The 26,943-nt window shown below is 47.1% G+C and overlaps 2 protein-coding genes and 2 long non-coding RNA genes across 4 annotated transcripts in view; 3 read left to right on the forward strand and 1 right to left on the reverse strand.

The window, feature by feature from the left end:
* CORO2B (coronin 2B) overlaps positions 1 to 4,806 on the forward strand; it is a 74,731-nt gene extending 69,925 nt beyond the window's left edge. The window contains exons 10-12 of the mRNA XM_053365780.1: positions 839 to 929; positions 2,128 to 2,267; positions 3,802 to 4,806. Of these exons, the coding sequence (XP_053221755.1) occupies positions 839 to 929; positions 2,128 to 2,267; positions 3,802 to 3,939 (369 nt within the window). The 3' untranslated portion in view covers positions 3,940 to 4,806. The remainder of the gene's footprint in view (positions 1 to 838; positions 930 to 2,127; positions 2,268 to 3,801) is intronic.
* A 3,223-nt stretch (positions 4,807 to 8,029) lies between these two features.
* ANP32A (acidic nuclear phosphoprotein 32 family member A) lies at positions 8,030 to 26,884 on the reverse strand. The gene is made up of 7 exons (XM_053365787.1): positions 26,728 to 26,884; positions 15,897 to 16,046; positions 13,639 to 13,761; positions 11,896 to 12,094; positions 10,938 to 11,035; positions 10,662 to 10,722; positions 8,030 to 9,603 (listed from the first exon to the last, which is right to left on the reverse strand). The coding sequence occupies exons 1-7, from the start codon at positions 26,779 to 26,781 to the stop codon at positions 9,536 to 9,538; spliced, it is 753 nt and encodes a 250-aa protein (XP_053221762.1). The 5' UTR covers positions 26,782 to 26,884; the 3' UTR covers positions 8,030 to 9,535.
* On the forward strand, positions 20,594 to 21,886 carry LOC128402034 (uncharacterized). The gene is made up of 2 exons (XR_008327585.1): positions 20,594 to 20,879; positions 21,262 to 21,886. It is a non-coding gene; the product is annotated as an uncharacterized LOC128402034 (long non-coding RNA).
* LOC128402033 (uncharacterized) lies at positions 24,259 to 25,136 on the forward strand. Its single transcript, XR_008327584.1, has 2 exons — positions 24,259 to 24,599; positions 24,734 to 25,136. It is a non-coding gene; the product is annotated as an uncharacterized LOC128402033 (long non-coding RNA).
* Positions 26,885 to 26,943: the final 59 nt, after the last annotated feature.

A 26,943-nucleotide genomic window follows, 5' to 3' on the forward strand; every position in this document is an offset into this window, starting at 1 on the left:
AATGGGGTTAACCTGCTATGTTGCAATGCTCATAGCTTCACTTGGCTCAGAGAATGAGCAAAAAGTTTGTGCTGCTCCTGAGATAAATGTCCACTCCTGGTTTTTGGGAGGGGGGGAGTATGTTGAATAGTTTAATTACTGCCATAGCATCAAAAATCTTTTTGATTATTTTTTTTGGGGGGGGAGGGCAAAATGGAACTTAGTGGCTCGCAGACGGGGTTAATATTGTAAAGCAGTATTTACCGAAGTGGGTGGTACCACCCTTGGGGGGGGGCAATAAGGCCCCAAGAGGCAAGGGTGCAGAAGGGGGGCACTGGAAGTGGGGCCCTCCAAACACATTGATTGCTTATTTACGGTTGACAGGGCTAGAACCTGGAACAAAAAAACTTCCTTGTTTTGTATTTAAAGTTCTACTGCTCCTATCACTTTTAAATTGGGGTGGGGGACTGATGATGAGTTGATTAATAATAATAATAATAATAATAATAATAATAATAATAATAATACCTTGCCCATCTGGCTGGGTTTCCTCAGCCACTTTGGGCAGCTTATGATTATGAAACCAAGGGGGTGGGGGCCCAGAATGGTTCGGGAGCCACTGTTAAATGATTGCTTGTAACTGGGTCATTGCCGGTGCGTGTGTTACTTATTGAATTTTTCTTGGGAAAGATAAATCTAGATTATATTTGGGGAGGGGATACAGGTTGGTATGGTGATGCCAACAGCATTATGTGTTTGCTGCCTGCCAGGGGGCATCCATCCCAGAAGACCACCACCGCTCTGGAAGTCCTTAACTAATTATTTCAAATATGCTGTTTCTCTTCCTTCTGCATTCTAGTCAGAAACATACCAGGAAGATATTTACCCAATGACTCCGGGAACAGAGCCTGCTCTCACACCGGATGAATGGCTGAGTGGAACGAACCGGGGTAAATGCACTAGCTCTGCAATTTTGTGATGTGCAACCTGGTGGAAAATCACACACCACCTAGGTTTTTTTTAAAAAAAGTTTTAAAGTGGTCAGAAATTTGACTTCAAGCAAAACATGGCTAACCCTGCTTGAAATCCCTAATATTTCCAAGTATTGAAGTCTGGGCATTTGCCATTTCAAAATCTGGAAATGGTGAAGACTGATCTGTGACTAAGTGATGCTCTTTTGTTTCTCTCCCCGGTGAAATCAACTGAAATGCTGGACCTGTCCCATCTCCCTGCCATATTAAAGTATAGAATGAGGAATGTGATTGTTAAAGCAATTAGAAATCTAACTGAAGAGCTAGTCTGTTCAAAGCCTTATAGAGCTAGGTAGATCTCTGTAGGACCCATTTTGTCACCTGGGCACACCTGAAGTTGAAACTGCAGTGCCAGTTTCAGACCAGCAGTCCTGGTGGCACTAAAGCTCAACAGAGGGCAAGCTCTTTTGGAAAGCGGGCATAGTGGCAGAGTAACAAAGGTGCCTGGGTTTCCCCAGCTTGAGAACCCTGACATTTGCAGTAGCTTCGATTGCACCGCTGAGATTATGGGCTGCTTCACTGCCACTCCAACGCAACCTCTTGGATTGTGTGTGATGTTCAGCAGGAGTTTCACAGGCACTGCAGAGTAAAATGCAGCTTCACAAAGTTCCAGCACATTGTCCCAAATACAGAACACAAACGTTTGGTCCTTTAGCTAAAGTAGGTAAAGGTAAAGGGACCCCTGACCATTAGATCCAGTCGTACCGACTCTGGGGTTGCGACGCTCATCTCGCTTTATTGGCCAAGGGAGCCAGCATACAGCTTCCAGGTCATGTGGCCAGCATGACTAAGCTGCTTCTGGCGAACCAGAGCAGCGCACGGAAATGCCGCTTACCTTCCTGCTGGATTGGTACCTATTTATCTACTTGCACTTGACGTGCTTTCGAACTGCTAGGTTGGCAGGAGCAGGGACTGAGCAACGGGAGCTCACCCCATTGCGGGGATTCGAACCGCCGACCTTCTGATTGGCAAGTCCTAGGCTCTGTGGTTTAACCCACAGCGCCACCCGCGTCCCAGTTTTAGCTAAAATAGGGTAGATTATTTGCTCGTTTCCAAAAAGTGTCTCTCTAGCCCTTTGGTTTAGCATTTGTTGTCTCTTGTTTTCTTTCTTTCTTAGATCCCATATTGATGTCTTTAAAGGAAGGCTATAAGAAAGCAACGAAAGTAGTTTTTAAGGCACCGATGAGAGAGAAGAAGAGTGTTGTTGTGAATGGGATCGACCTCTTAGAAAACGTGCCCCCCAGAACAGAGAATGAGGTAAGGAAAAAACAGCTACCCTCTGTCCAGATTGAGAGTTGTCATCATTAGGCCTGGGCAATGTATCCATACATTACCCAGAACCAGTATGAGGGGCAGACCATGATGGCGGCTTTGCTTGGAGGTCAGCGAAGCCAGAAAAGCATCGGGGCTCCCTCAGCTGGGGGGTGGGAGCACTTTAACAGGCTTTTCTCTCCCTCTCTCATAATACTAGAATCCAGTGTGGTCATTCACAGAAGCTGAATGTTGGTAGGATTCGGCACAGACAAAAGAAAATACTTATATACACACACACCACACAGTTGAAACTGTGGAATTTGCTGCCACAGGAGGTAGTGAGGACCAGCTTTAAAAGAGATAAATTCATGGAGGACATACCTATCAACAACTACTAGTCATGATGGCTATTTACTCCTCTTATCAAAGGCAGGATGCATCTGATTCTGCAGATCATAAGTAGGAAAGTACTGTTGCATTCATGTCCTGCTTCCAGGCTTCCCATATGAATCTAGCTGGCAACTGTGGGAAAAGGATGCTGAATGATATGAGCCTTTGGCAGGGCTTTTTTTGTACATGGCCCACACAAATACTTGCCAGCTATGATATATCAAAGTACCATAATTTTTTCGAGAGTCAATATGGTGCATTGGTCAGAGTGTCAGAAAAACAGGGTTCAAATCCCCACTCAGCCAGGAAGCTTGCTAGGTGACCTTGGGCCAATCGCTGCCTCTCAGACTAGCCTACCTCACAGGGTTGTTGTGGGGATTAAATGCGGAGGGGGAGAACCATGTACACCACCTTGAGGTGCTTGGATGAAAAGACGGGATAATTAGTAGTAGTAGTAGTAGTAGTAGTAGTAGTAGTAGTAGTAGTATTAGTAGTAGTAGTAGTACAGTGGTGCCCCGCAAGACGAATGCCTCGCAAAACGGAAAACGTGCAAGACGAAAGGGTCTTTCGGTTTTTGCGTCGCTTCGCTAGACGATTTTCCCTATGGGCTTGCTTCGCAAGACGAAACGTCTTGCAAGTTCTTGCGAGTTTGTTTCCTTTTTCTTAAAGCCACTAAGCCACTAATAGCCGTGCTTCGCAAGACGAAAAAACCGCAAGACGAAGAGACTCGTGGAACGGATTAATTTCGTCTTGCGAGGCACCACTGTAGTAGTAGTAGTATTAATACCCCGCCCATCTGGCTTGGTTTCCTCAGCCACTCTGGACAGCTTCCAACAAAATATTAAAATTCAATATATTAAACATTAAAAGCTTCCCTAAACAAGGCTGCCTTCAGATGTCTTCTAAAAGTCTGGTAGTTGTTCTTCTCTTTGACATCTGGTGGGAGGGCGTTCCACAGGGCGGGTGCCAATACCGAGAAGGCCCTCTGCCTGGTTCCCTGTAACTTGACTTCTCGCAGCGAGGGAACTGCCAGAAGGCCCTCGGCGCTGGACCTCAGTGTCCAGGCAGAACGATGGGGGTTCATAAATAAATGAAGCAACAGCACAATACGGAGGCCAACTCTTTCTCTCTCTTCCTCAACTTCAAGCTTCTCCGAATGTTCTTCCGGCAACAAGATGAGATCCGGCGGTTGAAAGCTGAGCTCTCGCAGAAGGACATCAAAATCCGACAGCTACAGCTGGAGCTGAAAAACTTGCGCAACAGCCCGAAGAACAATGAACTCTAAAGGACATTTTCTAAACAAACTCTTTGTTTATACCCACTCTTTTAATTTTACTGTATCCACTTAACACATGATATGAGCCAGAGACCCCCGTGGCCAGCCCCCAGGGAGCTCACCCGCTAACTGGAACTGTGTCCTTCTGTGGTCATTTCCTAGCACTAAAAGAAAGACGTGTTGTCTGTATGATGTTAACTGAGAAAACTACTGCATGAAACAAGCAAAGGGACCCATGTAGAGCCCCAGCTTCCCTTGGAGGAAGTAGAGGAGTCAATGCGTTTCCTGATGCCGCCAAGTCACGGGATTAGCTAAACGGGGCATCCGGTTTTCCATTCCATCCTTGAGCAGGAATGAAAAGGGAAAACTGCATGCCCCGCAGGAAGCAATGGCATTGATTAGTATTATTAATATTCTTTTTTTTCCTATGCAAAGTGTGACTGACAATGCACACTGGATACAAAACTGGAATTCAGGTCCATGAAACTGGAAGGTACATGGGAGAGCTGGACATTAATTCACCCCCTTCTCCCGGGAAATTCCCCGCAATGTGCCGCGCAAGCAAAAGAGCAGAACCCCCAGGATCCCTTTAATGCTGCAGCGGATGTTGGGGGTTAAGGTCATGCACAGCTTTCTCAGTATTCCTAAAAAAAATGCCATTCCCCACCTCCCCACCCCATAGCCACTGGCATCATTTGTACCGTGGGGCCAGCTCTGCTTCAGCCATAGCTCAGTGGCTTTTCTATGCATCAACCCCTTGGTTGGTTGTCCTATCGAAACAGGTGGCGCCAGTTTATAAGGGATACCCGCTCTTTGTATCTCTGGTTCCTAACCATTAATCCCAAGCCTTCACATATTATAGAACTTCGTATTTTCTCCTAGAATCATAGAATTGGAAGGGACCCCCCGCCCCAAGAGTCATCTGGTCTAATCCCCTGCAATGCAGGAATCACATCTGAAGAATCCCTGGCAGATGGTCACCCAATCTCTGTTTAGAAACCTCCTATGAAGGAGAGTCCACCACCTTCTGAGGTGCTCCATTCCACTGTCTTAAACAGCTCTTTCTGTCAGATAGTGGTTATTAACACATTCCGTGACACGGGACTGCAAGGAAGGAGGAAATCTTGAAGGCAGGAGGTCCCGCTGTGGATGGATGCTGAGGTTCAGGCTGCAAGATGCTTCAGTCTGGCTGGATCCTGCCAGCACCTTCTGATGCATTTGCTAGCTCAGTTCTCTGCTGCTGCCAGTGAAGCTGTGCCCTAGGCCAAACCATTGGCAACTGCTGCAAGGCAGCGAAGGGAGGGACCAGTCCCCAAACCTCACTTTTATATGCTGGGGGACAGTGAGGTGTTGCTGCTAACACCACCCAAATGCAAGGTTGCCCAGTGGGTGCTTGCTGCAAAAGGGGTACTGTGAGTCACACAGCAACTGGGACCTTCAAGGTGCTGGCTGTCATGCCCCTGTTGAGATTTATAGTTCCCATGCAATGAGCCCCTAGCATCACCTAGCAATCTGCCTTGCCAGTTATTGCTGTTCAGGCTGGACTCCTACAGTCATCTGCTCCAAATTGGTCAATGGTTTGAAGAAAGAGCCCCAGGGAACTGGGTCCTGGAGACGGATATTCTAGAAGGTAAATCTATCCTGAATTTGGTATCACAGGTAGAGCCTCCTGCCAATGGAGTGAGCCGAAAGCATTTCACTTCCTTAATGAAAATGGGACTTGCCACTGTGGGTTTTAGTGAATGATGGAGGCGAAATCCAAGTGGCAGTAAGATTGCTTCAGTATTTAGTTAGGGCATCCCCTTCCTTCTGAAGACAATCGCCTTGCTGAGAAATTAGGTAAGGGTAGTTTTCGCTTTGGAGTCCTGGCCTCTAACATTCCCCTGCAGGGGGTGAAGAGACAGGATCCCGTGACTGAAATTCCTTTGCCCCCAGTGAACTATCCTGGAATAAGTTCACCATTGTGGTCTTAAGTGCAGGAACCCTGCGACGAGGAGCTATCATGTACCTGGACCCTAGAACAGGAGGATAAAAAATAGGTGAGCCATTATGTATGCAATATGGGGATAATGTGGGATGCGGGTGGCGCTGTGGGTTAAACCACTGAGCCTCTTGGGGTTGCCGCTCGAAAGGTCGCGGTTCGAATCCCCGCGACAGGGTGAGCTCCTGTTGCTCCGTCCCTGCTCCTGCCAACCTAGCAGTTCAAAAGCACTTCAAGTGCAAGTAGATAAATAGGTACTGCTCCGGCGGGAAGGTAAACAGCGTTTCTGTGTGCTGCTCCGGTTTTGCCAGAAGCGGCTTAGTCATGCTGGCCACATGACCCAGAAGCTGTACGCCGGCTCTCTCGGCCAGTAAAGCGAGATGAACGTTGTAACCCCAGAGTCGTCCGTGACTGGACCTAATGGTCAGGGGTCCCTTTACCTTTACGGGGATAATATATTAGAGCCTACCTTACGATTGATTTCAGAGAGTTTGAGGCAACTAGAACACTCAGAAAGTGCTACAGTATATAGAATTGCTATGTTTAAATACATACATACATACATACATACATACATACATACATACATAGGAGATTTGACTTCTGGGGCCAGAACTGGTAAAAAAAAATGGCCTCTGAAAATGCCAACACCTGCAACTTGGTCCAAGATGATCCTCAGAGCTAGACTCAAGGTAGATCCAGTTCCGGGGGTCATATTTGAACATTTTGGATTGTTGGCCGCAAGAAATCATGTGTCTACCAAGACTGTCTTGAAACCACCCTGAATTTGTCCATGGCCACTGCCAACTGGATGTAGCAAATGTTCCGCAAGGCTGTTGTGGCCGTAGAATGAGCCGATCGAAAGGGTGAGGCTTTAGGTTGTAATGCATCCCCCACCTCAAGTTCCCTCTTGGATGCTGTGGCATCCAAGTCCTGCCGAATTCTTTCTGCATCTGTCGGCTGAAATCTAGACCAGAGTTGCTAGAGGTTCTGCACAGTGCTCATTCATGTGTGTGTGCCCCCCAGCACACACATGCTTTAACCGCCAAGCACCATCCAAAAAGACAGGTGTGCTTTCTCTCCACCTGCCCCCCCACATACTTCCCCATGTTCCCCCACCACGCCACCAATGTTTACATTGTGTTCTGTGCCTAACGCTGACCCCACCCTGCTCCATTCCAGTGTTCTCTCACTCGCTTATTATTTATGCTGCCATAAAAATAGTGACAAAATAAAAAAAAAATTACCAAGATACCAAAACCAAATTTGGTGGTAAAGTCTCCCTTTGCCTTCGGTGGGAAGCTGTTCCTGAGCAATGGGGCTGGGGGAAAGAATCGTGTAGGGATGATCATGATGAATCTCTAAAGCAGTGTTTCCCAAACTTGGGTCTCCGGCTGTTTTTGGACTCCAATTCCCATCATCCTTGACTGCTGGTCCTGCTAGGTAGGGATGATGGGAGTTGTAGTCCAAAAAAAACCAGCCAGAGTCCCAACTTTGGGAAACACTGCTCTAAAGCAACTTCTCCCTACACCTGGTGTCCTACAATTCCCATCGTTTCATGGCCGTGCTGTCTGGGAGTTGCAGTTCAAAACACCTGCAGGATAGCAGGTTGGAGAAGGGGCCTCTATAAAGTTTTGAATCCTCAAATATGACAAGTATTGTAGAATAAGGCTGGCTATTTCCTTTGCACACATTAAATGGACACATGCACCAGGTCAAAATCTTATTTTAAGAAAGCTGCCTGAGTTAGGCACCATAAAGTCAAACACCTTGATGGAGTCTCTTGCACCTCCGCAATACTCTAGGGTTTACTTTACCTTGGCATGGAAAATGAATCTGCATCACCTTGCTGATTCAGACCGAAAAGGTCTGTCCCATGGAGATGGGTGCACACAATTGTTCCATGGCATCTGGCCCTCAAGAGGTATCATCCTTCTGTATGTGGGGGATCCTCTTAGGCGGTCATGATTTCTTTTGAAATAATGCACTAAGTGTTGCTAACAATGAATCAGAATGAGGTTCTTCAAAAAATGAAAACAGAAAAACACCCGTCTTTACAAGCGAGGAATGGATTCCGACGTGGCCCGTTTTACAGCAATAAGCCACAGGGGGAAAAAATTGTATAAAAAGATTTATTGAAATTCATCAATGACAAACAAGACATAAAACTGAAAAAGTTTGGCTCTTTGGGGAGCAAGAGGGAAGGTTGCAATATTCTTTTTTTTTTTTTTGCTTTTGTCTTTTATACACAGGTGAGATATTGACTAGGAAATACAAGTCACTTCTAACTATCTTTTTAAAGAGGGATATGAAATTAAAACTGTACATTCAACTAGGAATGTTGCACAGTCAATTTAAATGACTTCGCAACATGGTAAGAAAATACAACTTTTGCAATTAGCATTCCGTGCTTGAGTGTACGAAAGGAAACCAGCCTAGGCTAGACATGCGGCATTGTCCGTCTCCCACCCCCCTCCAGTATTTAAAGGTTTGTAAAAATCTTCAAGAGTATTACAGAGCACAAGTGGAAACAGATTCTCATTCACTTATCATTAAGGAGGTGTTAATATATCTATATATATAATATTTTACAGACCAAAATAGTACACACCTTAGTTAAAAGGGTTCAAACATTTTCTTTTTTATTACAACTGTCAGATTCATTTCACCAGTTAACTCAGGAAATTAGGAACACTTTTTATATATATTTTTATATATATATTTCAATGACTGCCGTTGACAGAGAACTTTTCCATATACCTGAAATAAAGAAAGGGCACAACTCAAGGGGAATCAATGTCTGCCCGGCCATCTCCAAATCAAGGAAGATTCCCCTCAGGGGGTGGTTTGTGCTCTAAAAAATAATAATAACAAGTATGGGGGAAACCCACAACGGAAGATTTGCAAAGTCACCACCCCAAACCAAATCAAATGGTGGTAAAGGGCCAGGAGTCAGGGAAAGAGATTACGTATTTGGTCACTATTTACAAACAGCGAAAGTAAAAAGATACCTACAGGAAGTGGAGGAAATTGTGTGTGTGTGTGTGTGTGTGTGTTGTTTTCCTGGGAACGGCAGCCATTCACAAACAGGCAACAAAGAAAAACACTTTATCAAGATGCTGCTTGCACCCCCGCTGCTGTGGCTGGAATGCTTTCACCGCAAAAAAATTGCTGCATCCAGAAGAAGTAGAAGAAAAAATGCCTAGAGGCTGGCAAAAGCCATTCTCAGGACCCCAAAGATCTCACCTTTGCATCACATGTGGAAATTTACTCGCTCGTCTTTTCAAAAACAAAACAAAACTCAAGTTGTGTCCAGAATGATCCACTCCAAGAAACAAATTCACCACTTGCTTTATATTTGTTATTGCATTAACAGGAACTAATAATGGGCACAAAAGGAAATTATTCAGGAACAAAAAGTAAGAGTGGCAGGTTGTTGTTGTGTTTTTTTTTAAAAAATGATATTTTAATTCCTTCGCCCGCCCAATTATGCATGTCCCGCTCGATCCCACAGCAACGTTACACTCCGGGGAGGGGGGGAGGGGTGAAATACAGGGTAGAAACAGTCAAATCACAGTAGGAAATTTATTCCCCACCCCCTCCCCACAACAGATTATTTTGAGTTTAATCATCTTCATCTTCTTCTCCTTCATCATCAGGTTCTCGTTTTCTCTTCTGTCCTTTTTCTTCTTCTGCGAAAAGAAATTAAAGGCCGTGTTATGGTTTTCCCAAGTGAGAGACCTAACGCCTCCCAGGCCCCGTGGTTTTGGCACTTGTTCCATTGCAGGGATATTTTTGGCAAGCGCATTGAGCCGGTATGTTGAAGAAGCAGCACTGTAAAATTCTCCTTTCTGTGCCAGAGCATAGAATGACCTTGTTCCACATCAAATCCAGCACAGCTTAGGACTGTGATGGTCTTCGCATTTGAAGCAGGAAAACCTGAGCAGCAACTAAAGGGTCAGTCAGAGGGCAGACTGAGAGTGGGAGGCCAACAAATCCCAAATGCCATCTACCAGCAGTGTCTCAGCAACCCACACTCAGGTCCAGCCACTGAAGGGCCAAATAGCGATGCACAGACAGCTCAATTTTGTCTCAGGGCTTTCGCACCCTAAGGGTCCAGAGCAGTTTACATAGACTAAACAAGCACGTACAAAATAATCAACAAACAAAAACATAGAACAGCTATCAACAATACCATACAGGGAAGGCAAGTAAAAAATTCTATTTCATTTCCAAAGGCCAGGATAAATAAAACCAGCCAGAGGCACCAAGCGTCGACACAGATAACACACTTCTATGGGAAGGGAGTGCCACAGTTTGGGGGCCACCAGAAAGAAGATCCCATCGTCCTGTCTACCAAACGCTTATTATTTTTTTAAAAAAACACCTCTGCACCACATGAAGTATGTGCAAAGAATAAAAACATCTGCACAAAAGTGAATTATCATTTATCAAACAGCCACAACCGGCAGGAGGAATCCAGCAGCCTCTCTGCAGGGCCTGAGGGGGAAACGGCACAGAAGATCCCAAGTCAAGAATCTTGAAGGAATCTCTGTGAAAAGAGCCTCCATGTGAAATATCTCAAAATCTTATCACACTGCAGTTATGGATTTTCCTCCATGTGGCATTTTCTATCTCTTATTGGGCACAATGGCAGGAATGGGCTATTCAGACTCTAAGCTTGCGTTGCTGTAACCTGTGGCCATTCGCAAGGAGGTGATTATTTTTCCTATTTCAGTTCTGCGCTTACCAGCTTCTTCTTCCTCCTCTTCATCATCTACTTCACCATCGTTGAACCCTTCTTCATCCTCCTGTGGGAAAGAAAGCGGAAAATGCATGCTTTGTCCTTGTACAGAACTTTTTCAAGCTGGCAAAGCTATTGGGAAATACTGTAGAGATTTCAAAGGGGAGGGAAAGAATCCACAATGGCGCCTAAGGAATCCCAGGACCTGAGTTCCTTCCAGCACTGGTTCAGCAGTGAGAGACTCTCAGCTATATCCTCACCCCTCCAAAATGACATTCTTACCTCATCTTCCCCGCTTACATCCTCCTCTTCTCCTTCCTCTTCTTCATCCTCATCTTCCTCATCTTCTACTACCTGAGCATCTTCGTCATATTCCTCTTCTGCAAAAAGCAAGCAAGGTCACAAGGTCGATTTGTTGCAAAGACCAACTGGGGGGCAATGCGGGTCTGCTTGAGAGCAGTTTGCCATCAAGTCTTCCTGCAGCCTGACATGCGCAAGCTGAGTAGGAAAAGCATTTCCTGGGCATGGCGATAGTCGCGGTGGGGAAAGATGCCACCTGCTTGATTTCTGCCTGCCAAGCTCACGATAAAATTCACAGGAGCTACAGCCAAGTAAAGCCAAGTGGCGGCCGGAGGTCCTTCTCGTGCCAAGAGTTGGTGTAATTGATGGGAGCTGGGAAAAGACCGTGATGCTGCGGAATCAGGCTTTCTGCTCTTGTGACCTGATGCACCACAGCACTCACTGTCATGGGATGTGGCAAACCTCAGGCTCTTGTGGTACTTGAATGGGGAGGGGAGAGGGGCTAAAATACAATAATGATAAAGAGCTAAAGCAGGCAACGCCGCAGAAATTCAAAGGGAGCATCTGAAAAAGCGATGTGCAGCTCACGAGGCTAAGGGGACAAGCTATTCTCCATGACAGCTTAAGTGGAGCCTCTAAACAGCAGGTGTGAGCAACAACCAGCAAAAAAGGATCATTGCCCTGACTTTCTGGGGAGCTTCCCAGAGGTATCTGCCTGCCTGCTGCTGTTGAACATAGACTAGTCAACTAGATGGATAGTTTCTGTCCAATCCAGAAAGTCTGTTATTATATTTTACCACCCTTTTTCGGGATAAAACTGTTAAAGTACTGAGCTGCAGCAAATTTTGCCGGAGGTTCTTAATATAGAAGCAGCACAAGTCTGTTTCTACTCTTGGGAAACTCCACTAACAAGACAGAGGTAAGGAACAAAGTGACCTACCATCTTCCTCCTCCTCATCGTCATCAAAGCCTTCCGCATTGCCCTCAGCATCTGAATCGGGGGCCTCTTTATCATCCCGGTCGTATCCGTCGAGATACGTGAGTTGCGGGAGGAGTTTGAAGACGTTGTCTCTGTAGTCGTTCAAGTTAGTTACCTCGCAATTGAAAAGATCTAAACTCTTCAGGTTTTCTAACTTTTCCTGAAAGGCAAATGAAGGGTTTCACCTATCAGAACCAAACCTTACCAAAGACCAAAGTTCACCAAGTATGTATTAAAAAGCAAAGGTGCTCCCAGAACAGGAAGGAAGGTCTTCTAGCTGACACATCAGAAGATACCTAGGAGATTTAAGCCACTGCAGCGACCAGGATGGGCTTGGTTAGGCCCTGCGAGGCTTGAGAAGGAAGAGTCCCAAATCTCTCAGACACATGGAAAGAGAAATAAACTTGCTGTGTCACCTGTGGCTGCCCTGAGAATTCAAAGCCTCACTCAAAGCAAGAGACCTTGCTTCCGAGCAATGTGCAACATCAACCCTTCAAGTGACCACCAGAGGGAGCTGTGGAAACAACTCTGCATGTCAATCAAGAGCAAAAGGGAGCAAAAAGGCGGCAGCAGTAGCTGCAGCCAGAAGATTTGCACCACTTCTGGAATTTTAAGAAGGCTCCCTCAGCTGTTGGGTTCAGAGGGGGGCAAACATTTTATTGGCTAATAAAATGATGGGAGGAAGGAGAACTTCAGGCCATCAGCTCTGGAATCAAGGGCCTGACATCTACTGCATCAAGGACCTGACACAACTCTACTGCTTTCTTGCTTTGTTTTTCACAAGCTTCATTTTGTGTTTGTTTTTAGTTGTAAGAACCCCCTGGGAGAAAAGCACCATATAAATGCAGCAAAGAAAGTGCAGCAGCAGCAGGTGGAGAAGAAATTCTGACAGTGTGGTGATGTTTGGGGGCTATGAGGGTGAACTACTGCTCAGATCTGGTCTTGGCCATAAACAGCTCATGCAGCCACAGGCAACCCCCTCCCCTGCACCCAAGTTACAGGGCCCTGGCAAGGATGACTGACCGAATGTATGGTGTTAAATCTCTTGCAATGCACCACACACTATTCCATCCCCTTCCCTGTGCCACTAGCAGGCACACACACTCTACTGCTGAAGAGCCACCAGGAAACAAGAAAGGTAAATATGACAGGAGGATCCTGGCAAAAAGTAGACCAGGAACACCACTGGATGGATGAGGAAGCAACCACTCATTGCCAGGCCTTCCTGAGAGACAAACTAGCGGATGGGCTAGAGGGCCGCTGGAACAAAACTGGGTGGCAAAGAGGTCATGGGGTGTAAGGTTTGGGCACCCACAAGGCCAATCAGGAGAGGAGAAATGGGCAGGAGGCACCCAAGGGGACTCCACCCATACACGCAATTGTTTTGTTGCTGTTATTTATAGTCCCACCTTACCGTCAAGGCAAAAATTGTCCCCCTCCCCGCTTTGACCCCCACAACAATTTGGTGAAGTGGGTTAGGCCAAGGACAGTGGATGGGCCCAAAGTCAACTTCATGGCTGAGTGGTGGTGATTTTGAGCCTGAGGTGCCTCAGTTCCAATCCAATACTCTGGTGACCACATCTGCGCCAGGGCCCCAAATGCAGCAGGCAAGGAAAGCCCCACCATGAATCATGGGCATTAGTGTGGGCTATGGCATCAAAAGCTGGCCTCAGGTGGCTCTCTGACAGCTTTGCACCGACTTACCAGAGGTTCTATTGTACTGAGATCCTTTATTTTGTTGCCACTTAGGTTTAGGTGTGTGAGGTTCGGACATTTTCCTGCCAATACTTCCAGTCCTCCTGAGATTCTATTGTCGCTTAACTCGAGCTGAGGGCAAAAATATATATAAATGGTCCACACATTTTGCAGTTTTCAGGATTCAATCACATTTTAAAGTTTGTGGCTTTAAATGGCTCTGCGGAATGGCTTGCACTGACCTGAATTGCCTGGGGACAGCGTAGAGAGCAGAGGTGGGGGGGTGCGCCTCTCTGTCTGGCCCTTTGAACTCTCCTCAAGCCATGCCTCTCAAAGGCCCTGCTTCACACCCTTAAGGGTTTTTGCCTGGCTGGAATGTGCCCTTGCAGAGGGTGCGTATGAGTGTGTGTAGAAACAAGACTACTATTCAATACAGCTTTTGTTGCTCCACCCGCTTTTGCCTCTGGCCCCACCCACCACTGACATGTGGCCCTTGGAAAGTTTCCCAGAGAGTTTCTCTGACTATCAGGCTACAAAAGAAACGCAACCCTTGTTGTGGAGAGAGAAAATATTGTAGAGGACCCGAAGGACACAAACAGAAAGAAGGGAAGCACAGGAAGAGCTCCCACCAGCAAAAACACTGAAGGAACTATTAAGACATGTAGGAAAAAATCCAGGAGGACAGCATCATGGAGATCCAGGGCATACGGAGGCAAGCCAGGAGCAGTGGATGGGGGGAATCAACTGTATCAAAGGCAGCAGAAAGTCAAGAGGAACGTAGCACCTTTAGATCTTGCAATGATTTTTGAGACTGTAGAGTCAGTGGCGTTCAGGGGGCAGAACCCAGACCGGAGGGTGTCAAGAGCAGAGGTGAGGCAATAGGAGTAAGCAGCATTTGCACCAGGAGTTTGAGGGTATGAGGTGGAAGAGACAGGGGGTGGCACTTGGGAGAGTAAAAGCAGGCCAAGGGAAACTGCAGGATGTTTGAGCATCATGGGGGAGAAGGGAAAAGCTGTGTATGTGGAGGAGGGATAATGGTGCTGGAGAGGACAACTCCAAAAAGGGAGGAGATCATGGAAGCATGTGCTGAGAGGGGTTACAGGGCAGTCAACTCATCAAGCAGTAACGGAAAGCAAAGAGGGAGGTGCAGGATGAAGGGCAGCCGAAAGAGGAGAGGCGGCAAGTAATCAGAGCTGCTGGTTTCCATTTCAGCACTGAATAAGGAGGGAAAGTCTTGGGCAGGGAGCAAGAAGGGGGTGGGGTGGGACGTGCCCGAGGAGGGCATCAAAAGGAAGAAGACAGGAAGTGAAAATTCCTGCAGCTGGTGTGAATCAGAGAGGCAAAATGGTGCTGCTTGGGCAGGTAGACAGCAGATAAAGATGCAGAGGAGAATATGGGAGCTTCTAATGGACAAAGTTGGTCCACTCTTTAGTTCTCCACAGATAACTCAGCTTCAGAAGGCCATGGAGAGAGGTATCAAATGGGGGGGGATGAGCTAGGAGGGCTAAAAGGGGCAAAGAAAAACGCTGGGAAAGGGTTAAGGAAGTCAAGAGCAGATGAGACAGATGAAGCGAAGGTGCAAACTGCAGGAAACACAGGAGTCGGGCAGACATGGGGAAGAGGGGATACTGCCAGGAAGGCCACTGGATCAATAGATTGGAGGTCATGGAAGGAGCACAAGGCAGAGCATGGTGGACAAGGTGCCGCGCTGAAAGGGAGAAGGTGATGAGTTGACAGAGGGAATTTTACAGCAGACACAGGAGTTCTTGGTGAAGGCAATAGCAAAGGAGTGTCCGGGGCAGGGCAGGAGAGAATCAGCCCAGAGGCAAAGATGGATGGAAGAGGCAAAGGAGGAGATGAGAAGCAGTTGGGTCAAGGGGGTTTATGCTGAAAAGATTGAGGAGGAGAGAGTCAAAAATGTCAGAGGTGAAGTTTATGCATTAGGAACTCTCATTACGTAGAAATATGTGTCTTACTATTAATAACTTAAAATAAAACACCACAATTTTGCTTTGCTCTTTTGCCACAAGGAAATCTAAACATCTGATGTAAAAGTTCCTCTTTGGCAAACTCATTCCATGCTTTAACAATAATGCCTTTCTTTTCTATTTAAATAAAGACATCTACCCACCTTGAGAGTAAGAGGTGGAAGGGAGAGTGGGTGCTACTTGGAAGAGTAAAGACAGGCCATGGGGTCATGGCGGGCTCTGGTCCATGGGGTCAAAGAGTCAGACACGACTAAACAACTAAACAGCAACAACACCTACCTTCTTAAGCTTGTTTAACTTTGGTAAGTTTGCAACTGAGGTGAGGCCTACGTTGATTGTACTTAAGAATTCGAGCTCTTCAAATTCATCTGTCAGACCTTCAATTTTGCCTTCATTTGATCTACAGTTGTCGAGAACAAGTTCTTTAACCTGCAGATAAAAATTAACAACAAAAATATTAAGTTAAATTATATTTAGTTGCAACCACCACCTTAAGCGAACATACAAGCTGTTTTGAGGCAAACTGCAACAGCACTTCAAGAATTATTGGTCTCAGTTTACCATAAAAAGCTACTAGGAAATCTCTCTTCATCTATTGAGCTAGATTACACTGTAGATCAACAAATGACTTGGCCCATTGACTCTTTTCCATTCACTCTATAGATTTCAGGATACTAGTTACCTTACGGAAGGAGACAACTCGCTATTTATGTACACTATGGTATAAAAATGAATAGAGAGATTGAGAGAGCCAGTAAGTGCTGTCGGCAGCCTGTTGGAAGTGGGCTCAAATCCTCACTCAGCTGTGAAACAGGTGTCCTTGAACCAGTCACTCACTCGGCCTAGCCTACCTCACTGAGTTGTTGTGAGGATAAAACGGAGTTCATCTGCAAATATGCTGCTCTAAGCTCCGTGAAGGAAACACATCTTCCCACAGCTGAATTGCTGCAGGCCCTCTAATTACACTAGAGTAAAACGGTGACCCTAAACACACCAAAATCAATAGGGCATGCTTACAAATAAACGTTATGCATTTTAATGTCACATCTAAGCAAAAACTGTGTGTCTTGGTAAACGGCTGTACGTTTTTACAAAATTGCACCTTTAATTTTTGTTCAGGAGTAACTGTTCTTAAGGTCCTCAATCTAATATAGTATGAATCAATTGCAGGTGGTGGGAGCGAGGAACATCCTACCACCAGGAAAGAAGCAACAGGCAGTGTTAGCATCACTCCAAAGCCTGAGTGTGCCCTATATCCTCATCATTCTGACATGCATCCTCAGCTGGTTTCGTTTGGCAGATTTGATATGGAGCTTTTTTATTCTTGTAACTTTAACAGTGCCTAACCAGGCCCCTGTGTGACCTCAGTAAATAAGAATACCCCCAAGATCAGCACACAGCTGATCAAGACTGTTGTCTATCTGACCATATGCTGCCAGCTTGTGCTCAAGATAACAAAGAAGAAGGCTTAAGCAACTGATGTCGATAGCGGGGGGTGTGTGTGTGGAATTAAGAGCCTCAGAGGAATACAGCATCTTTTAGCAAAGACAAGGAGGGGAGAGAAGAACCCTAAAGCAAAATGCACCTGCCACAGCCCCACTCCTTCCTCCACCTAAGCTAGGGAAGGGGAACCAGCTGTGCCCCTCCAGATGTTGTTGGACCCCAGACCATTGGCCACGCTGGTTGAGGCTGATGGGAGTTGGGAGACCAACAACATCTGGAAGGTGACAATTGGTTCCCCCACCCGTCCTAGACTGACACAGTACCTACAGTGGTACCTCTGGTTAAGTACTTAATTCGTTCCGGAGGACTGTTCTTAACCTGAAACTGTTCTTAACCTGAAGCACCACTTTAGCTAATGGGGCCTCCTGCTGCTGCCGCGCCACCAGAGCACGATTTCTGTTCTCATCCTGAAGCAAAGTTCTTAACCCAAGGTACTATTTCTGGGTTAGCAGCATCTGTAACTTGAAGCGTCTGTAACCCAAGGTACCACTGTATTAGAATCATAGAATTGTAGAGTTGGAAGGGGTGCAAAGGGTCATCTAGTCCAACACTTTCAATGCAGGAATATCCACTAAAGCAGCCATGGCATGCAGCCATCCAACCTCTGCTTAAAAACCTCCAAGGAAGAGAGTCCACCACATCTCATGGGAGTCTGTTCCACCATCAAACAACTCTTACCAGTGCTTTTTTTCTAAAAAAAAATGTTTAGGGGTACTCTCATTTTCCTGCTCGTATTGAAATACTGCCCCTCAATGAGGCCAAACCTAGATTCACAAAATACTTAGGGGTATGTGTACCCCTGCGTCCCCCTAGGGGGAAAAGCACTGGCTCTCACTAGAAAGTTCTTCCTGATGTTTAGTTGGAATCTTTTTCTTGTAACTTGAAGTCATTGGTTCGGGTTCTACCGTCCAGAGCAAACAAGTTTGTGCCATCTTCCATTTGACAGCCCTATTTGAAGATGGCTCTCATATCTCCTCTCCGTCTCCTCTTTACCACGCTAAACTCCCTCCACCATTCCTCATAAGGCTTTGTTTCCAGACGCTTAATCATCTTGGTTGCCCTCCTTTGCACTCGTTCCATCTTGTCAATATCCTTCTTAAATTGTGGCACCCAGAAATGGACACTATACGCCAGGTGTGATCTGACATTAATATTCAAAGAAAGAAAAGCAGACACGAGCTATGTCTGCAACTGTATCTTGATCCTCTATTATGCCTTACTACTTATATAAAAATGTACCTGCCATAACTATAAAAGATCCCGTTCTTCCATTATTATTATTATTATTATTATTATTATTATTATTATTATTATTCCCCCCACCTTTTCCCCCTGACAGGGACTCAAGGCAGCTTACAGCTATACTTTCACTTCCGCAATAATTGCTTGGAAAGGACAGTTAAGCAGGTGTACTGGGTTTTTCAGGAGGGCCCATATCCAACCATGTGCAAACATCATTCGACGCACAAGAAATCTGCCATCAAATATAAGTTAATTTTCTTCACCACTTAAGATATTTTATATTAATTGTTTAATAAATTTGCCCAAGATACTCACTTCTGGGCAACTTTCTGGGTGCCATGTGCCAGTGTTGGGTTGGGCCAGAGGCAGACGTGGGCAGGGCAACAAGTATAAATTCTACCTTTGAGCAGTAGGCTAGTTTCATCACACTCACACCCCCTCCCTGACCTCCATCCAAGCAAGCAAGCAAGAGGCAGGATCAGATGTCAGTCTCTTTCCAGCCAGGTAAAAGTGCTCAAGGGGGAGATGGAGCAGCCGTTGCCTGGTAGTGGGTGGGTGGCTTTTTCAGAGAGTGCCAAGGAACACAGACAGCCTGAGGTTTCCCACTCATTTTGATGGTTTAAAAGCCCCAGTGAAATTAGATGGCTGCTTTAAAAGTTTTTTTTTTTTATCATGTCCCCTTATCACGGGTCCTTCTCCAAATGATACATTCTGTTCCTTGAAACTGTCCTCAGGTGGTTTTGTGCTAGTTGCATTGAGGGCAGCTGAAACAGGCCTTTGCAACTTATTACAAAAGTGCACAGTGAGAAGAGCAGAGATCTCTAGGCAGCTTCTCTGCCTCCGCTTAAAGCACAGATCACCACACCCCTGCACTGCTGACGAATCCTGGCACCCCACAGCTTTGCTCTTCACGGAACCCAAAACTGCTTTCCAAACTGGTTTCTCTGGATCTTCCTTGCAATAGGCCCCTCAGCTTCCTCTGTGAAGTTTGCTTTTGAAGGTTGCTGCTACTTGTCCCAGGAAGATCCTTGTTGTTAAGTGTTCTGCATCATTTAAGTGCTTCACATAGCAAAAGATCCTGTTTTTATAGCATGGGGGGGAACGAAATATGGTACCACTCTCTAATACACACTCCTCCCTACATGAATGGCTTGCTGATAAGCCATCTGAATCCACCCACTGACCTTGCATGCCTGAGCCCAGCTAGCTGTGGTCCTGCAGTGCATTTCAGCCTAACCTTCATCGCCCAGGGCCCAACATCCTGGCTATGATCTTGCATGAGAAGAGATTCGTTGTGGATTCAAAATGGCACTCTTCGTAATATATATATTTGGCCGGTGTAAGTATCTACACGAATAAATCAAACACCAGGGAGCTTTCTGTTCTTCCAGCCTCCTGGAATGGTCTTGCCTCTGACTGGCCCTCCTAGCTTACAGAAGGCCCAGCAACTGACAGCCAGGGTAGTTCAGTTGGCAGAGCATCCGACTATGACTGAGAACTAAGTTCAAACCTGCCTCCATCTGTGCAGCTCTCAATGGGGGCCCTCATTCTATCTCTGTGTGTGTCATCTCACAAAGGGGACGGGGAGGAACTAGACTCCTTGGAAGAAGGGTGCAACAGCAATTTAATAAACAAAACGGCATTTATTGTAATTTCCAGAAAGGTAACAGGGTTAGTCTATTGCAGCAAAAACAGCCAGAGACCTTAGAAAGGAACACGTTTATTATGCCCTAGGTTTTTGTGGGCTCAGGTCCATGAAACCTTTTGCCATAATAACTGTGTGAGAATTTAAGGTGTGGTGAGCCTCTAGTCCAAAGGAGGACTACCTTCAATGGCTAATTCCCATAAAAGTCTTTTTAGGCAGCCTCCTACTTGTCCCAGCCCAAATTAGGGAGGATGTGGGGAGACAAAAGAAATCTCCAACGGTCTTGGTGCAACCTCAAAGCTGGCTTCACAATCACAGAGGGGATCCTCTGTTACTGGACAATCCACAGCTGTTATTTTGGGATGCCTGTAGCTTTCTTAATTTATGTCGAGTAGGAGGCACTATGTCTCTGAATCCCAGTTGCTGGGGTTTACAAAGAGGGAGAGCGCTGTTGTTGCACTCTCATCCTGTTTTGAGGGCTTCCCATAGGTATTTAGTCAGTCACAGTGTGAGAACAGGGTGTTGGACTAGATAGGCCTTTGGCCTGAACTAGCAGGGCTCTTCTTATGCCAAATTATGACTTAATTACAGATGGGATAGCTCAGCTGGTTGCTCTGGCACAGCTCTCATTCATGTCAAGGGATTTGTGCAGGTGTGCTATTTAGTACCAGACAGGGCACATAAAAGGGCATGTTGGGTTTTTTGAAAACATCATTGTGACCCATAAATAGTACCGTTAAGTAGAACAACGGGTGGAAACCTAGGAGTCCTCGAATAAGAGGTTAGCACACTGAGGTACAGGGTCCCTCACATGAAAAACACCAGGCCAGTGACTGGAAAAAAAGTTGGGGGGAAAACAATGCAGAACTAAGGTCAGGACCTGTTTGAAGGCCTCCCAGAGGCATCTAGTTGACCACTGTGAGAATAGGGTGCTGGATTACATGGACCTTCGGCCTGATCCAACAGCCAGCCTCATGCTGCTCAGATGTCAGGTAGTCAAGACCAGAGAAAAACACATGCGGGGTGTGTGTGTGTCACTATGAAGATGTCACGAGAATATAGTTCACCATTAGGCATTTTATAAAAAGGAGATGGAGGTGTACCTCCTTCTTCTCCATACAAAGCCAGCAGGTTATTATACTTCTAAAAAAATAGTGAATCCACCGTTTGCCTTTTCAGACAATCTAACCTCTGTTCAACAATTACAGTGAACAAACATGTTTGGAAATTGCCTCTGTGGCATTCCCTCTGCAGGAACAGATTCCTTCAGCACTGCTTACCTGGCTTGCAATGTGGAAATCACATCAGATAAAAACAAGCAGCAGCAGCAGCAGCAAAGAACTACATCTTGCAGGAATACTCTCCCTACAGAGTACCAAAGGAACCCCTCCCATCAAAGGCAGGCAGGCAGGCAGGCAGGCAGAGCCTCTGGGAGCCAGATGGCTGAAGAACTGCATTAAGCAAAGCCAGCACCTCCTTGCTGTCTCAGCAAAAGGAAGGTTATTGGAGAGAAACTGAACAGCAAGAGCATGTGGGCAAGGACTGAGCTCCCTGCTAAAGCACAGAAGTGCCTAGTACACATAATTGTATACTTAGGAGCCATCAACCACTCAACTGCCCTCCCTAGCAAGTGGCACGAGATCCTCCTTGTTGCACCAATATTTCCCCCCACCCTTTTCTCATCCTCTATTACAGCCAAGCTGGGGCTGAAGTCCAGCCAACCCTTCTCCACCAACCAGGCAACAGGCTCCCAGGATTTATCATACCAGATTTTGGGATGTGAAAAGAAAAGCGAAAAGCCACACAGCTGCAAGATCAGATATTTTAAAAACAACAAGGATAAAATGTCTGAACAAATAAAATATGCAGTGCAATTTTTTTTAATAGAGGTTGGGTGGCCATCTGTCATGAATGCTTTAGCTAAGACTCCTGCATTGCAGGGGGTTGGACTAGATGACCCTTGGGACCCCTTCCAACTCTACAAAGCTACAATCATCGCAAATTTCCAGGCTCACTCTTCTTCAGGGGATCAACTACAACTACTCTCTTGGCACCCCTTCTTCTCAAAAGTTTCCAGCTGGGATACAGAAGACCTGCAACTAACTGTTGCAGTGTCCTCCTGTTCAGTGTCCCAGTCAGTCAGTCATGCCCTTCTCCACAATACTCCATTCCATTAACCCTCCACCCAGTTTTCAATCCCCCTACCCACACCTAACACTAAGGTAAAGGACTGGGAATCTTGTTTCTGTTGTTACACAGAGCTTCAGACATGCTGCTGCAAGCCCATTATAAGTAAAACACCAGGCCGAAAATCCTCTAGCCCAGTTCCAAATGAATGAGGGGAGGGGACTGCCTCTCCCCATGCACCTTGAAGATTATCCCCACCCCAGCCCTCCTCTCCAGTTCCAGGCTCAGGTAGGTGGGGCTCATCTTGCTGCCCAGGGTGAGTTAGATTTCTTGCTCCTTGATTTTGCCATGAAGTAAATAGCTTAAAAAATGGAGTGCAATAGTCTTGCCCACTATACCTGTGTAAACTAATGTCTGTTGTGAACCAACAGGATTAACAGATCTCAAAAGTAACCGGCTGCGTTACGGCATAGGTAAGCATGCATGTAGTTTTTCCAATAAAGCCAACTCCTGTTTACAGAGACCCATGGAATATTGAGACAAGTGCAGAAACAAAAGGAAATTCTGCTAAATTAAACATTTCAGTTAAATGGGTCATATAGAATTGAAATTCACCAGGTCCAGGGCATAAGGAGTTAACATGAAAAACATCATATGGCAGCCTTCCCCAGCCTAGTGCCCTCCAGATATGTTAAACTACAATCCCCATCAGTCCCAGCCAGCACAGCACAGCTGTATTATGTTGGGCTGATGGGAGCTGTAGTCCAAAACATCTGGAGGGCACCAGGTTGGGAAAGACTGGCATATGATACACCAGGTTAAAACTATCAACTTTGCCCTGGACACAATTCACTGGGCTGCTCTTCTGTAGCTAAGCTCTCATTCATATAATCAAGGCAAGAGAACAGAATCCCCAACAGAGGATTTGTTTGATTTTTAATGGACTCGGCTTGCATAATTTCAATCCTTGTAAAAAGAAAAAAAGAAAACCACCACCAGCAACCCAATAAACCATACAGACTATTCCAAATACATCACCCTCAACAAAAATTTTATTGGAAGTTAATCTGTCTTGCTTTGGACACATTTGTAACCTATTTCCAAGCAAGAGCCTTTAATAAAACAAATCCAAATGCTTGGCTAGAACTTCATGAATAGTAAATATTCAAATGTCTAGCAAAAACCTAATGAATAGTAAATGAACAAAAGGTAGTTAGGTATAAAGCCACTTTTATACATGTTTGGAATGCCACACTATAAATAAATTCACTATATTCCAATGAATCAGCTAGATTAACAATACTTGCTTTCATTTTAACTGAGACATTTTTAAATAGATGATTATCTTTTCCATGACAAAATGTACCTATCTAGAAGTAATCTGATATTATTTTAAGAAATTGCAGAATACTGTGAAATTCTCTTGATAAAATTTTGTGATCCCATGGCTAAAATTCTAGTTTTAAACTATCATTGTTGTGGAAGACAGTAGCCAAACCTTCTACAAGAAATCCTTTAAGCAGCAGGCTCTGTTAGGGAACATAAAGTCTGAAGAATTCCCCCACTTATTTCTCTTCAGCAATAACTAGGATACAGTGTAAATGAAAGTTTTGCAGCATTGCCTTCTCTTAAGGTGGGACTGTTGGCAATCTATTGCTTTTTCGAAAGGAAAGGAGCTCCACGGTTCTTGCTGGTAACTCAAATACAATAAAGTAAAAACCCAGACCCTGTATTTTTGCCGCCAAAGAGAAAAGGAACCTTCCTGTCTCCCTAGGAAAGATGGCCTTGACTCTGCCTTCCCACATCTTCCACAATTCAAAGAAAATCCACTGACAACGGACGGTAGGAACGACTGTAGAATCTATAGGGCAGGAGCCCCGGACAGGCCCCCTCCCCAAATAGGATGGAAGGCCCTCGCTGCGTTTCGCCACAGCCCACCCTTCCTCCCGACCCAAATATTGTCTCTGTCGGGAAGCACTTTGTAATGACTGGCTGATTCCAAAAAGCCCCCCCCCCCTTCCCGCCAACAGCAAGCAGATGGGAAATTCCTGGGCCCCCGAAAGCAAGATCGTCCTTCAAACTACACCCCGCCCCGCAATCACCTTGGGTGCAACTTCCGTAATGCTTGTGCAAACCTCCTTTTCCTGGCCGTTTTGCCCGTCTAAACGGCGCGCCTCTCCCCCTCCCGCGTCAGTGACACCAGTGACAAAATGGCAGCCCCTGGAAGCTGGCAGTCATGTTCGGCTCGCTCGCACGCACGCACGGCGGAGGGAGGCAGGCGGGCGGCTGCCCCCTTTGGCTCCGAGGCGGCTAAGCGCCACCGTCCACCCCCCCCCACCGTCCGTTCCCGTGATCGGAGTCCAAGCGTGCGAACGGGGGGGAGGGCGCGGGGTGGGTGGAGGCGCTTCCCTGCTTCTCTCTCTCGCTCGCTCGCTCTGCTGCTCCCGCCGCACGGGAAGGAAAAGGTAACCTTCTGCCCATGAATTATGCACCGCGCGCAGAGATTCCTGCGGGCGGGCGCCGCGATCCACAGACACTCCCCCGCCCAGCTTAAGAACGAGCATGTCCCCCCCCCATATTTTTTTGTTTTGTTTTCTAGGCGTCCGTGCAGATTGCGTTCTCCTCCTCCTCGCGCGGATCCAGAGGGCTCCTCCGCTTCCCAACCCAGCCTCTTCTCTCCTTTGCAGTTCGACGGGGGGAAAGATGGCGCCGTGTCCTACTTCGGAGTGTGTGTGGCCAGCGCCAGCGAGGAGACCCAAGTTAGGCAGAGGCTTTCCGCGGGGCGGAGGCAGAGAGAGAGAGACCGAGGAGTGCGCTCTTCCGACGGAGCTCCCGACCCACAAGCAAGGCGGCTCCGGCGTCCCCACGAGCGCACACACAAAACACGCCCGCGGCCAGAGACGCGTCTGCCCGCACAAGCCTTAGTCAACACCCGCGACGGAGAGAGAGGGAAAAGCAGAACTGCGCCGGTGTGTGTGCCATAAAAAGCGCCCCCCCCCCTTTCCAGACTTCTTTCTTTTAAAGTTTAAAGAGCACGTTACATAAATCTGCAGGTCAGGTTCTTGCGCTTGTCTAGGGGCCCGAAATCGCAGAGAGCTGCAGCTGCTGCTGCTGCTGTTTCCGAGGCAAGGGGTAGTAAGGGAGATGGGGGCGAAAGGAGGCAGGTGACAGATCCATTTCCCCCACTACCGCCACCAGCACGGTGGAACCAAACTGCGTTATGATTTTAAAACCTTACGTAAATGCCCCCACCCCCGCGTTAGCGGAGGAAAACATCTTTAAAGAGGGTGGGGTTGGGGAGGGGGGGCACTTGCTTCCCCAGACACAGGCGAGTTCTTGCAAAAGAATGGGAGGGGGAGAGGAGAGCTCGCACTCCGGTTCCGAAGCCAGCGTCTTTACGCAGAGTAGAAGCCACCCAAATCTCTCCCCACGAAGACCAGCCTTCGAAACGGGCAACCTTAATTTCTCCTTGGGCGGCGGGGCGGGAAGGATGCAGCGCCTCAAGTTCTCTCTCCCCCCCCCCCCAACCTTACACAGGCTGAAGTGTTTTCTTCTGTTGCAAATGGGCACCAGGGGGGAAAACGGAGCCCTGGAAATCGCCCGGGCGAGGCTGGGAGACTTTACAAAATGCAGCTCCAACCTCTTCCTCGCTCGGACAAAGTTTCAGCTTTATTTAGAGGCAGAAGCAGAACAACATCCCAAGTCCAGCCCCGAGGAAAAGGGGGGTAACTCAACCAGTCAGCAACCCCCGCTTCCTTTCGCCCGCCTTTTTGTGTATCTTGTGTTTGCGTGAGGATGGTGGCTCCATCAGGGGCTGCTTCGGCCGCCAGCTTCCTTGCCCTCTTCGCTATATCGGAGGGTTTAAGCCCCCCACCCATCTTCCAACCCTTGTATTGAATGCAAACTCCCCCTACCCTCCCAAAAACTATGCCTGAGCTTCGCAACATCTGGGGAGGGGAGGATGAGAGGGAGAGAGAAAGGGCGCGTTCATGAGGACTACAAAGTTGCAAATATGGCTCCCCAGTCACCCTCGCCTGATCCGCTGCGAAGAGGCAATGAAAACTGGTGATCGCCCCCCAAGTCGCTCGCAGACCCCCCCAACCTGCCCGGCTCCAGAACCTGATCCTAGCAAACTCCTCCAGTCCCCGCCGGAGCGCAGCGCCAACTCGACAAGCCATTATTATGCCGAGGCTTTTGCGACGCGCTTTCCCGGGGCGCTATTTTCCCTGCCACCCGGGCAACCAAACACGAAGGAGACTTGCCTTGGAAACCGGGTGGTAATTTTTCTTAACCCCCCCCCCATCTTTGGTCAGACTCGAACGCGTGAGCTTTTGGGCACCCCCCCCCATGTGGGTACACACACAGCCACGCGCGCGCACACATACACACCGTGGGCACCTCAAGGGCAGCAAAAGCACCCACGACGGCAGCTGGCACAGACGGCGCCCACCTCTCCCCACGGCGAGCGCGCCCCCTTACTCCTGATGTATTGGCTCTCTTTTTTGCAAGCTGCCCCCCGTACCAACACCTTCTCACAAAGCCCCCCGCCCCACATTACAAAAATAAAATAAAAATCTCCTTGCACAGGCTTACGTCGGAGGGCGTCCTGTTCCGCAGCTCTAAGTGGATCCTTTTCTTCATGTCCATGTCCCTGATTCAGCAGGAGGCTCGCTCCGTCTCGCTGCGCTGCGCTCGGCTCCCTCTTTTGTATTGACACCAATGGAGCAAGCCAGGGACCCCCCCTCCCGCCCCCCCGACCAAAGCCAGCGCGCGAGGCAAGAGGGACTTTGAGCGCTCAACCAGCTCCGC

Source organism: Podarcis raffonei, chromosome 14, assembly GCF_027172205.1.
Source record: "Podarcis raffonei isolate rPodRaf1 chromosome 14, rPodRaf1.pri, whole genome shotgun sequence".
Classification (NCBI taxonomy): Eukaryota; Metazoa; Chordata; class Lepidosauria; order Squamata; family Lacertidae; genus Podarcis; species Podarcis raffonei.

What these genes read in the sequence shown, in the direction of transcription:
- ANP32A (XM_053365787.1), bottom strand. Translation starts at nt 26,781, where the DNA reads ATGGACATGAAGAAAAGGATCCACTTAGAGCTGCGGAACAGGACGCCC. An exon ending in ATGTAAGCGGGGAAGATGAG is followed by an intron (nt 10,723 to 10,937) that starts GTAAGAATGTCA and finishes TCTTTCCCACAG; the next exon opens with GAGGATGAAGAAGGGTTCAA. An exon ending in AGAGGAGGAAGAAGAAGCTG is followed by an intron (nt 9,604 to 10,661) that starts GTAAGCGCAGAA and finishes TTCTTTTCGCAG; the next exon opens with AAGAAGAAAAAGGACAGAAG.